At 50.8% G+C, this 12,998-nt stretch overlaps 1 protein-coding gene across 1 annotated transcript in view; it reads right to left on the reverse strand.

Moving 5' to 3' along the window:
- Positions 1-12,998, reverse strand: part of LOC120020079 (calponin-3-like) — a 38,113-nt gene that overhangs the window by 4,037 nt on the left and 21,078 nt on the right. Inside the window, exons 2-5 of the mRNA XM_038963517.1 lie at positions 4,277-4,398; positions 3,734-3,800; positions 3,461-3,598; positions 3,021-3,137 (exon numbers count right to left, since the gene is read on the reverse strand). Of these exons, the coding sequence (XP_038819445.1) occupies positions 3,021-3,137; positions 3,461-3,598; positions 3,734-3,800; positions 4,277-4,398 (444 nt within the window). The remainder of the gene's footprint in view (positions 1-3,020; positions 3,138-3,460; positions 3,599-3,733; positions 3,801-4,276; positions 4,399-12,998) is intronic.

A 12,998-nucleotide genomic window follows, 5' to 3' on the forward strand; every position in this document is an offset into this window, starting at 1 on the left:
ACATGGGGGATTTATGTGTTTTGTCTTGTCTAGGGGTTTTGTATGTTTATGGGGTGTTTTCTAGTCTAGGTGTTTGTATGTCTATGGTTGCCTAGATTGGTTCTCAATTAGAGGCAGCTGTTTATCATTGTCTCTGATTGGGAACCATATTTAGGCAGCCATATTCTTTAGGGATTTCGTGGGTTATTGTCTATGTGTTAGTTGCCTGTGTCTGCACTGTTATATATAGCGTCACGTTCGTTTTGTTGTTTTGTATTAGTTTGGTTAGTGTTTCTTCTTAAATAAATAGAAGAATGTATTCACTTCACGCTGCGCCTTGGTCCTCCTCTCTTCCTCCATACAACGAACGTGACAGAATAACCCACCACAACCGGACCAAGCAGCGTGAAAGGAAGGATCAGCGCTTTGTGGAGCAATGGACTTGGGAGGAAATATTAGACGGAAAGGGACCATGGGAACACCCGGGTGAATATCGCCGCCCCAAGGCAGAGCTGGAGGCAGCGAAACCCGAGAGGCGGCATTATGAGGAGCTAGCTCGGCAGTGCGGCTGGAAGCCTGAGAGGCAGCCCCAAAAATGTATTGGGGGGGGGCACACGGGGAGTGTGGCGAGTTCAGGTAGGAGACCTGCGCCAACTTCCCGTGCTTACCATGAGGAGCCGAAGATGGAACCAGAGCCAGTCGGGGTGGAATTGGAGGTGAGCAAGGGGAGTGAAGCAGAGACTGTGAAGGAATTAATGGGGAAATTGGAGGAGAGTGAAATGAGGGAGTTGCTGTGTTGGTGCATGAGGCACGACATCCGCCCGACGGAGCGTGTCCGGGATTTGATGTTACCTGAGTCAGCTCTCCATACTCGTCCTGAGGTGCGTGCTAACCATCTGGTAATGACAGTGCCAGTCCCACGCACCAGGCCTCCTGTGCGCCACCCTAGTCCTGCACCTCCTGTGGCAGCCCCACGTACTAGCTCTCCTGTGGCAGCCCCACGCACCAGCTCTCCTGTGGCAGCCCCTCGCATCAGTCCTCCGGTGCCAGCACCACGAACCAGGCCTCCAGTTCCAGCACCCCGCACTCGCCTTGAGGTGCGTGTCCCCAGCCCAGTACCACCAGTGCCAACACCACGCACCAGGCTTCCTGTGGGTCTCCAGAGCCCTGTACGCCCTGTTTCTCCTCCCCGCACTCGCCTTGAGGTGCGTGTCCCCAGCCCGGTACCACCAGTTCCGGCACCACGCACCAGGCCTACTGTGCGCCTCCAGGGTCCAGTACTCCCTGTCCCTGCTCCTCGCACTCGCCTTGAGGTGCGTGTCCCCAGCCCGGTACCACCAGTTCCGGCACCACGCACCAGGCTTATAGTGCGCCTCGGCAGTCCAGTATGCCCTGTTCCTTCTCCCCGCACTCGCCTTGAGGTGCGTGTCCCCAGCCCGGTACCACCAGTTCCGGCACCACGCACCAGGCCTACTGTGCGCCTCCAGGGTCCAGTATGCCCTGTTCCTGCTCCCCGCACTAGCCTTGAGGTGCGTGTTCCCAGCCCGGTACCACCAGTTCCGGCACCACGCACCAGGCCTACTGTGCGCCTCCAGGGTCCAGTATGCCCTGTTCCTGCTCCCGTCTGTACAGCGCCGCCTGAGCTGCCCGTCTGTCCAGCGCCGCCTGAGCTGCCCGTCTGTCCTGAGCCGTCAGAGCCGCCCGTCTGTCCTGAGCAGCCAGAGCCGCCCGCCAGTCAGGAGCCGCCAGAGCCGCCCGCCAGTCAGGAGCCGCCAGAGCCGCCCGCCAGTCAGGAGCCGCCAGAGCCGCCCGCCAGTCAGGAGCCGCCATAGCCGCCCGCCAGTCAGGAGCCGCCCGCCAGTCAGGAGCCGCCCGCCAGTCAGGAGCCGCCAGAGCCGCCCGCCAGTCAGGAGCTGCCAGAGCCGCCCGCCAGGCCGGAGCTGCCCGCCAGGCCGGAGCCGCCCGCCAGTCCGGAGTCGCCTTTCAGTCCGGAGCCGCCCTTCAGTCCGGAGCTGCCCGTCAGTCCTGAGCTACCCCTCAGTCCTGAGCTGCCCTTCAGTCCGGAGCTACCCCTCAGTCCTGAGCTACCCCTCAGTCCGGAGCTGCCCTTCAGTCCGGAGCTGCCCTTCAGTCCGGAGCTGCCCTTCAGTCTGAAGCTGCCCCTCAGTCCGGAGCTGCCCGTCAGTCCGGAGCTGCCCGTCAGTCCGGAGCTGTCCCTCAGTCCTGAGCTGTCCCTTCAGTCCGGAGCTGCCTTTCAGTCCGGAGCTACCCCTCAGTCCTGAGCTACCCCTCAGTCCTGAGCTGCCCCTCAGTCCTGAGATGCCCTTCAGTCCGGAGCTGCCCCTCAGTCCGGAGCTGCCCCTCAGTCCAGAGGCGCCCATCCGTCCAGTGGCGCTCTCTACAATGGTCTTCAGTCCGGGACCCGCTGCGAGGGTCCCCGCTCCAGAGGCGCCACCAAAGCGGGTAATGACTATGGTGGAGTGGGGTCCACGTCCCGCACCCGAGCCGCCGCCGTAAGAAGGCCCACCCGGACCCTCCCCTTCTGTGTCAGGTTTTGCGGCCGGAGTCCGCAACTTTGGGGTGGGGGGGTACTGTCACGCCCTGGCCTTAGTTATCTTTGTTTTCTTTATTATTTTGGTTAGGTCAGGGTGTGACATGGGGGATTTATGTGTTTTGTCTTGTCTAGGGGTTTTGTATGTTTATGGGGTGTTTTCTAGTCTAGGTGTTTGTATGTCTATGGTTGCCTAGATTGGTTCTCAATTAGAGGCAGCTGTTTATCATTGTCTCTGATTGGGAACCATATTTAGGCAGCCATATTCTTTAGGGATTTCGTGGGTTATTGTCTATGTGTTAGTTGCCTGTGTCTGCACTGTTATATATAGCGTCACGTTCGTTTTGTTGTTTTGTATTAGTTTGGTTAGTGTTTCTTCTTAAATAAATAGAAGAATGTATTCACTTCACGCTGCGCCTTGGTCCTCCTCTCTTCCTCCATACAACGAACGTGACACTGTGGTAATTGCTATTGTGTTAGCATGACTCACCTGCAGTCCAATGACACATTGTCCAGCCTTTATTTTCTCCTCGTCGAAATGGCGCGTCCTCTTGTCCGCGTACTTCACACCGAGGTCACAGTTGGAGTTTGAACCTTTGGTTTTCGCCTGTTGCATGGTAAGAGACAAAGTAACAAAGTCAGTGTTGCTTGCAGTTTTACATAAATGTTTTTACTCACTAATTACAACTGTACTGTAAGCCTACACAGTGGTGCATGGACATCTCAATCACCAGCAATTCAATAAAAACCAGTGTTTGTTCGACCACGGATTTCAGCACCAACAACAAAAACAAACCAAAAACCAATGTTTGCATCTTTTTCATGTCATGCTCTTCCATGGCACCGTGTGTGGTGTTATGGCACATGGTTATATTGAGGTCACGAACAACTCAGGGTTCCACATTCACCCCAGTCTAACCGAGAACCTACCACACCAGCCAGGGACAGCAGTGTGCTCTGGACCTGGGTCATGTTTCCATTCTCAAACAGGTCATTGGCCTCAAAGATATCGTTGGGACAAAGGCCAAACTTCAGAATGGCTCGGATGAAATTCCCCAGATTTTCCAGCTAGAAGGGAACATCAAAGGAAATCAGACTCCGGTTCAGTCTCGTTATTTAGTCTTGTCGAATAAAAAGCATTTTCCCTTTGTGAAATGGTAGCGTTACAGTATATATCAACATCTTTTATTTTCTTTCACGTACCTTGTGCCAGTTGAGTTTGGAGTGGTTGATTTTCTTGATGGAACCAGGCTGCAGTTTGTTTATCAGCCTAAGGTAGAAGAAAAGAGTAAACTCTTACAGTTTGATATGAACATAAAACAGATTCTCAACTAGAGCAATGAAAAATAATACACTGTTCCTAGTGGTAGTGAAAATAATGATAGAGAGATTAAGACCACAGAGCTAATCCTCTGTAGGCCTTTTCAACACCTGATCACTGTTATAAAAACAATATAACATCCTGTATTAAGTCTACTGGAGTGATCATCTATCGAGGAATGTGACTAAGTATTCCCCTACATCCTCATAGCTGACTGAGCTGAAGACAGGTGAAGTCTAGGGCTTGTAAAACAGAAAATTGAACAGGGCAAAACATCATTCACATGTTGGGGATGATAATACAACCTAACAATATGGATTGGACAAATGGTATAATATGTATAAATACCTAAAACATTAGAATACATATAATAGTAAATTCCACACAGATCCACTTTGTGTAGACAGAAAAACAATAAAACTAACTCGCAGAGGATGACTCCGTCCTTAAGGCCCTTCTGGAAGTTCTCTCCAATGGGCATGCCCGTCACCTCCTCAATCCAAAACCGGAGCTCCTCCTCCTTCTGCAGGTCATACTTCCCTGCGATCTGAAAATATAAAATAATTATGTAACTCCACCCACTCTTCATTTAACCTCTCTAGGCTAGGGGGCGGTATTTTCACATCTGGATGAAAAGCGTGCCCAAAGTAAACTGCCTGCTACTCAGGCCCAGAAGCTAGGATATGCATATTATTAGTAGATTTGGATAGAAAACACTCTGAAGTTTCTAAAACTGTTTGAATTATGTCTGTGAGTATAACATAACTTATTTGGCAGGCGAAACCCCGAGGACAAACCATCCAGGATTTTTCTTTTTAGGTCACTCTCTTTTCAATGGGTTTTCTATGTGGATCTAGATTTCTAAGGCACTTGCTTGCAGTTCCTATCGCTTCCACTGGATGCCAACAGTCTTTAGAAATTGGTTGATGTTTTTACTTTGAGAAATTAAGAAGTAGGGCTGTTCATAACGAGGGTCGAGTCTAGTGTGCTGTTGTGGTTGGGGCGCGCGACCTGAAAGCTCGCTCCACTTTGTTTTTATCCGCTATTGAACGCAGTCTATCCCGTCTTAAATTTTATCGATTATTTGCGTTAAAAAATACCTAAAGTTGTATTAGGAAAGTTGTTTGAAATGTTTGGACAAAGATTACAGGTAACTTATTAGATATTTTGTAGTCATGTTGCGCGAGTTGGAACCGGTGTTTTTCTGGATCAAACGCGCCAAATAAATGGACATTTTGAAGATATAACGACGGAATTAATCGAACAAAGGGACCATTTGTGATGTTTATGGGACATATTGGAGTGCCAACAGAAGAAGCTCTTCAAAGGTAAGGCATGAATTATATCGTTATTTCTGAGTTTTGTGTCGCGCCTGGGGGAAGAAATATGATTGTCTGTGTTTGTTTGATGGGGTGCTGTCCTCAGATAATCACATGGTTTGCTTTTTTGAAATCTTTTTGAAATCTGACACCGTGGCTGGATTAACAAAATGTTAAGCTTTATTTTGACCTATTGCATGTGTATTTTCAAGAATGTTAAATATTTACAATTCTGTAGTTTGAATTTGGCGCCCTGCACTTTCACTGGATGTTGGTCAGGTGGGACGGTAGCGTCCCATCTAGCCTAGAGAGGTTAACAATAGTTCAAAATCAAACCCTGACCCCCCTAGACACTTGTGGGGATATGACAGGTTTGGATAGGTAGGCTATACGACATCAATACCACTTAGCCTACAAGTGGGCAAGGTCGAGCAATTACCATAGACTTCCGATCCGATCCTGAACGCAAACCCAATCCTAACACCAACCAAATAAGCTACACACTTAAGGTATCTTGTAATTTGATCCAATTTTAACCACAATGTAAGCCTAAACCTAGACTACTTTATGAACTCCATAATCTTTTGGTATAATTGTTCTTTCTACTTGAATTTTGTATTTATATTGATGTGTGTATTTTCTGTAATTTATGTAATTCAGGGCTCATTTGTAAAAGAGACCTTGGTCTCAGTATGACTGCCTGATAAAATAAAGGTTAAATAAATAAATAAATATTATGCCTGTGTGTGACACAGGGAGTGAGTCTGTGAGTTCTAATAGCCTCTAGGCAGAGAAGCAGTGTTTATGTTAAGTGTAATGCATTAGTCTGACCTCAACAGATTGCTTAGTAAGCAGTGAGCAGCACACCCATTCAATAGTTATAACTCGTGGTCATTGGGCCCAGCCGGCCCACTCCTTGGGAAAGTTAGATTAGGTCTGTTTAAAGGGTAGACTTGCACAATAATTTATACAGAACATTTGAGAAAGCATTATACAATTAAAACCAAAATGAAAAACAATTCTGATATCCATTCTATTCACTCATGTATTTTCTTAAAGAGAAAGTCACTTGAGGTAACGCTTCAGTCCTCACAACAGAAGGCCAAAGCTTTTCAACTGAAGCCAAAGCCGATCTATCACATATCGTTCTAAAGGTCCGTTTTTTGGGAAAACAACTCTTCTCTCCTCTCCCTCACATCACTGCTGTGTGGCCTGCTGCCAGGAGTGGTAAGACACACAGGAAATGACATGGACCGCTGCCCCATGCCTGAACCTTGGCTTTAATGGATGGCTCCACAGATTCCCCAGTCCAGACTAACACTGTTGCTTTACCCAATGACTTGAAGGAGAGAGAGAAAGACAGACACACAGACACACAGACACACAGAACGGAAGATAGAAATACTCCTGAGATGTCCTGAGCAATGAAGTGTCTTAAACTTCCATGAAAACATCACAGAGACAACTTTACGTGAGATAGCGGAGGGAGACATTAGAGGGATATTGCCCTCAGCCATCTTAATGAGCTTTCATAGGCTGCTTGGTTGAAGCCCTGGGCTTCCAACTGTGATGTACATATTTTCAAATCAAATCAAATTTTATTCATCACATACACATATTGAGCAGATGTTATTGCGGGTGTAGCGAAATGCTTGTGTTCCTAGCTCCATCAGTGCAGTAGTATCTAACAATTCACAACAATACACACATGTAAAAGTAAAAGAATGGAATTAAGAAATATATAAATATTAGGATGAGCAATGTCGGAGTGGTATTGACTAAATACAGTAAGAATAGAATACAGTATATACATATACATGAGATGAGTAAAGCAGTATGTAAACATTATTAAAGTGACTAGTGTTCCATTATTAAAATGGCCAGTGATTCCATGTCTATGTATATAGGGCAGCAGCCTCTAAGGTGCAGGGCTGAGAAACTGTGTGGTAGCCGGCTAGTGATGGCTATTTAACAGTCTGATGGTTTTGAGATTGAAGCTGTTTTTGATGCACCTGTACTGACCTCACCTTCTGGATGATAGTGGGGTGAACAGGCCGTGGCTCGGTTGGTTGATGTCTTTGATGATCTTTTTGGCCTTCCTGTGACATCGGGAGCTGTAGGTGTCCTGGAGGGCAGGCAGTGTGTCCTCGGTGATGCGTTGGGCAGATCATACCACCCTCTGGAGAGCCCTGCAGTTGTGGGCGGCGCAGTTACCGTACCTGGCGGTGATACAGCCTGACAGGATGCTCTCAATTGTGCATCTGTGAAAGTTTCTGAGGGTCTTAGGGGCCAAGCCGAATTTCTTCAGCCTCCTGAGGTTGAAGAGGCGCTGTTGCGCCTTCTTCACCACACTGTCTGTGTGGGTGGACCATTTCAGATTGTCAGTGATTTGTACACCGAGGAATTTGAAGCTTTCCACCTTCTCCACAGCGGTCCCGTCGATGTGGATAGGGCCGTGCTCCCTCTACTGTTTTCTGAAGTCCACGATCAGCTCCTTCGTTTTGTTGATGTTGAGAGAGGTTATTTTCCTGGCCCCACTCTGCCAGGGCCCTCACCTCCTCCCTGTAGGCTGTCTCGTCATTGTTGGCAATCAGGCCTACTACTGTTGTGTCGTCTGCCAATTTGATGATTGAGTTGGAGGCATGAGTGGCCACGCACTCATGGGTGAACGGGCAGTACAGGAGGGGGCTGAGCATGCAACCTTGTGGGGCCTCTGTGTTGAGGATCAGCGAAGTAGAGGTGTTATTTCCTACCGTCACCACCTGGGGTGGACCGTCAGGAAGTCCAGGAGCAGTTGCACAGGGCGGGTTTCAGACCCAGGGCCCTGAGCTTAATGATGAGCTTAGAGGGTACAATGATGTTGAAGGCTGAGCTATAGTCAATGAACTGCATTCTGACGTAGGTATTCCTCTTGTCCAGATGGGATAGGGCAGGGTGCAGTGCGATGGCAACTGCATCGTCTGTGGATCTATCTATCTATTTTACTGCCTCATTGCCTGCATCCGTAATGGGTCTGCGGTCAAACGACCACCCCACATCACTGTCAAACGCTCCCTAAAACACTTCAGCGTCCAGGCCTTTCTAATCGACCTGGCCCGGGTATCCTGGAAGGATATTGACCTCATCCGTCAGTAGAGGATGCCTGGTTACTCTTTAAAAGTGCCTTCCTCACCATCTTAAATAAGCATGCCCCATTCAAAACATTTTGAACCAGGAACAGATCTAGCCCTTGGTTCTCTCCAGACCTGACTGCCCTTGACCAGCACAAAAACATCCTGTGGCGTTCTACATTAGCATCGAACAGCCCCCACGATATGCAACTTTTCAGGGAAGTTAGGAACAAATATACACAGTCAGTTAAGAAAGCCAAGGCTAGGTTTTTCAAGCTGAAATTTGCATCCTGTTGTCACGTTCCTGACCGGTTTTCTGTTATTTTGTATGTGTTTGACGGTCAGGGCGTGAGTTTGGGTGGGTAGTCTATGTTATGTGTTTCTATGTTTGTTTAAGGGTGACCTGATATGGTTCTCGATTAGAGGCAGGTGGTTTTCATTTCCTCTGATTGAGAGCCATATTAAGGTAGGTGTTTTCACATTGTTTGTTGTGGGTGGTTGTCTTCCGTGTCTGTATTGTATGTTCGTACCACACGGGACTGTAGCGTTTTGTTTGTAGTCTATTCCTGTTCGTGAGTTCTTCGTGTTATATGTAAGTTCTCTATTTCAGGTCTGTCTTCGTTCGTTTTGTTATTTTGTAATTATTCCAAGTGTTGTTTCGTGTTCGTCTTCGTGGTTGAATAAATTCATTATGTTCTCAAAACCCGCTGCATTTTGGTCTGATCCCTACTCCTCCTCTTCGGACGAAGAGGAGGAGAACAAGCGTTACAGAACCACCCACCACCGAAGGATCAAGCAGCGGGTTAACGGACAGCAGCAGGTGTACAAGGAGGAATGGACATGGGAGGAAATCCTAGACGGAGAAGGACCCTGGGCAGAACCAGAGGAGTGTCGCCGCCCCAAAGCGGAGCTGGAGGCAGCGAAAGCGGAGAGGCGGCGATATGAGGAGGCAGCACGGAAACAAGGCTGGAAGCCCGCAAGTCAAACCCAAACATTTCTTGGGGGGGGGCTCTCGGGGTATATAGTTGGGTCAGTCAGGGGACTTGAGCCAACTCCTCCTGCTTTACATAAGGAGCCGGTGAGGGCGGATTTGGAGGTGAGTAACGCAGAGACAGTAAAGGAGCTAATGGAGAAATTGAAGGAGAAAGATATGAGGGATGTACTGGTTTGGTGCATGAGGCACGGCATCCGTCCGAATGAACGTATTGGTGAGTTAATGTCACTGGGAACAGCTCTCCATACTCGTCCTGAGGTGCGTGCTAGCCGTCTGGTTAAGACAGTGCCTACACCACGCACCAAGCCTCCTGTGCGTCTCCAGAGTCCTGTGCGTCCTGTTACTGCTCCCCGCACTAGCCCTGAGATACGTGTTCCCAGCCCAATACCACCAGTGCTGGCACCACGCACCAAGCCTCCTGTGCGTCTTCAGAGCCCTGGTTCTCCTCCATGCACTCTCCCTGGGGTGCGTGTCTCCAGCCTAGTACCACCAGTGCTGGCACCACGCACCAAGCCTCATGTGCGTCTCCAGAGCCCTGTACGCACTGTTCCTTCTTCCCGTACTCGCCATGATGTGCGTGCCCTCAGCCCGGTACCACCAGTGCCGGTATCAGGCACCAGGCCTATAGTACGCCTTGAGAGTCCAGTGTGCCCTGTTGTTGTTCCCCGCACTAGCCTGAAGGTGCGTGTCCTTAGCCCGGTGTCTCCAGTTCCGGCACCACGCACCAGGCCTACAGTGCGTCTCAGCCGGCCAGAGTCTGCCGTCTGCCCAACGGCGCCTGAACTGCCCGTCTGCCCAACGGCGCCTGAACTGCCCGTCTGCCCAACGGCGCCTGAACTGCCCGTCTGCCCAACGGCGCCTGAACTGCCCGTCTGCCCAACGGCGCCTGAACTGCCCGTCTGCCCAACGGTGCCTGAACTGCCCGTCTGCCCAACGCCGCCTGACCTGTTCGTCTGCAAAGCGCCGCATGAACTGCCCGTCTGTACTGAGCCTGCAAAGCCGCCCGTCTGCCATGAGCCTTCAGAGCCGTCCGCCAGACAGGAGCCGCTAGAGCCTTCCGCCAGACAGGAGCAGCCAAAGCCTTCCGCCAGACAGGATCAGCCAGAGCCTTCCGCCAGACAGGATCAGCCAGAGCCTTCCGCCAGACAGGAGCAGCCAGATCCGTCAGCCAGCCATGAGCAGCCAGATCCGTCAGCCAGCCATGAGCAGCCAGATTCGTCAGCCAGCCATGAGCAGCCAGATCCGTCAGCCAGCCATGAGCAGCCAGATCCGTCAGCCAGCCATGAGCAGCCAGATCCGTCAGCCAGCCATGAGCAGCCAGATCCGTCAGCCAGCCATGAGCAGCCAGATCCGTCAGCCAGCCATGAGCAGCAAGATCTGTCAGCCAGCCATGAGCAGCAAGAGCTCGCCGGCCAGGATCCGCCAGAGCCCGCCGGCCAGGATCCGCCAGAGCCCGCCGGCCAGGATCCGCCAGAGCCCGCCAGCCAGGATCCGCCAGAGCCCGCCAGAGCCCGCCAGCCAGGATCCGCCAGAGCCCGCCAGCCAGGATCCGCCAGAGCCCGCCAGCCAGGATCCGCCAGAGCCCGCCAGCCAGGATCCGCCAGAGCCCGCCAGCCAGGATCCGCCAGAGTCGCCTTCCAGTCATGAGCTGCCCTCCAGTCATGAGCTGTCCTCCAGTCATGAGCTGCCTTCCAGTCATGAGCTGCCTTCCAGTCATGAGCTGCCCTCCAGTCATGAGCTGCCCTCCAGTCATGAGCTGCCCTCCAGTCATGAGCTGCCTTCCAGTCATGAGCTGCCCTCCAGTCATGAGCTGCCCTCCAGTCATGAGCTGCCCCCCAGTCATGAGCTGCCCTCCAGTCATGAGCTGCCCTCCAGTCATGAGCTGTCTTCCAGTCATGAGCTGCCCTACAGTCATGAGCTGCCCTACAGTCATGAGCTGCCCTACAGTCATGAGCTGCCCTACAGTCATGAGCTGCCCTACAGTCATGAGCTGCCCTACAGTCATGAGCTGCCACTCAGTCATGAGCTGCCACTCAGTCATGAGCTGCCACTCAGTCCGGAGCTGCCACCCAGCCCGGAGCTGCCACCCAGTCCGGAGCTGCCACCCAGCCCGGAGCTGCCAGTAGTCCGGAGCTGCCCCTCTGTCCTGAGCTGCCCCTCTGTCCTGAGCTGCCTCTCTGTCCTGAGCTATCTCTCTGTCCTGAGCTATCTCTCTGTCCTGAGCTATCTCTCTGTCCTGAGCTACCTCTCTGTCCTGAGCTACCTCTCTGTCCTGAGCTATCTAGGGGGGACCGGTGTGAAGGTTCCTAGACCAGGGTTGGGGGCGAGGATCGCCACTCGGAGGACGCTAAGGAGGGGGACAAAGACAATGGTGGAGTGGTGTCCTCGTCCTGCGCCGGAGCCGCCACCGCGGACAGATGCCCACCCAGACCCTCCCCTTGAGTTTTAGGGGTGCGCCCGGAGTTCGCACCTTGAGGGGGGGGGGTTATGTCACGTTCCTGACCGGTTTTCTGTTATTTTGTATGTGTTTGACGGTCAGGGCGTGAGTTTGGGTGGGTAGTCTATGTTATGTGTTTCTATGTTTGTTTAAGGGTGACCTGATATGGTTCTCAATTAGAGGCAGGTGGTTTTCATTTCCTCTGATTGAGAGCCATATTAAGGTAGGTGTTTTCACATTGTTTGTTGTGGGTGGTTGTCTTCCGTGTCTGTATTGTATGTTCGTACCACACGGGACTGTAGCGTTTTGTTTGTAGTCTATTCCTGTTCGTGAGTTCTTCGTGTTATATGTAAGTTCTCTATTTCAGGTCTGTCTTCGTTCGTTTTGTTATTTTGTAATTATTCCAAGTGTTGTTTCGTGTTCGTCTTCGTGGTTGAATAAATTCATTATGTTCTCAAAACCCGCTGCATTTTGGTCTGATCCCTACTCCTCCTCTTCGGACGAAGAGGAGGAGAACAAGCGTTACACCTGTAGCACAAACTCAAAGTTCTGGGACACTGTAAAATCCATGGCGAATAAGAGCACCTCCTCCCAGCTGCCCACTGCGCTGAGGCTAGGATACACTGTCACCACCGATAAATCCACTATAATTGAGAATGTCAATAAGCATTCTTCTACGGCTGGCCATGCTTTCCACCTGGCTACCCCTACCCCGATCAACAGCCCTCCACCCCCCACAGCAACTCACCCAAGCCTCCCCAACTTCTGCTTCACCCAAATCCAGATAGCCGATGTACTGAAAGACCTGCAAAATCTGCCCCCCTACAAATCAGCCGGGCTAGACGATCTGGACCCTCTCTTTCTAAAATTATCTGCCGAAATTGTTGCAACCCCTATTACTAGCCTGTTCAACCTCTCTGTTGTATTGTCTGAGATTCCCATAGATTGGAAAGCTGCCGCGGTCATCCCCATCTTCAAAGGGTGAGACACTCTAGACCCAAACTGCTACAGACCTATATCTATTCTACCCTGCCTTTCTAAGGTCTTCGAATGCCAAGTTAACAAACAGATCACCGACCATTTCGAATCCCACCGTACCTTCTCCGCTATGCAATCTGGTTTCAGAGCTGGTCATGGGTGCACCTCAGCCACGCTCAAGCTACTAAACAATATCATAACCGCCATCGATAAGAGACATTACTGTGCAGCCGTATTCATCGAACTGGCTAAGGCTTTCGACTCTGTCAATCACAACATTCTTATTGGCATACTCAACAGCCTTGGTTT

The sequence above is a fragment of the Salvelinus namaycush genome, chromosome 25 (genome assembly GCF_016432855.1).
Source record: "Salvelinus namaycush isolate Seneca chromosome 25, SaNama_1.0, whole genome shotgun sequence".
NCBI lineage: Eukaryota > Metazoa > Chordata > Actinopteri > Salmoniformes > Salmonidae > Salvelinus > Salvelinus namaycush.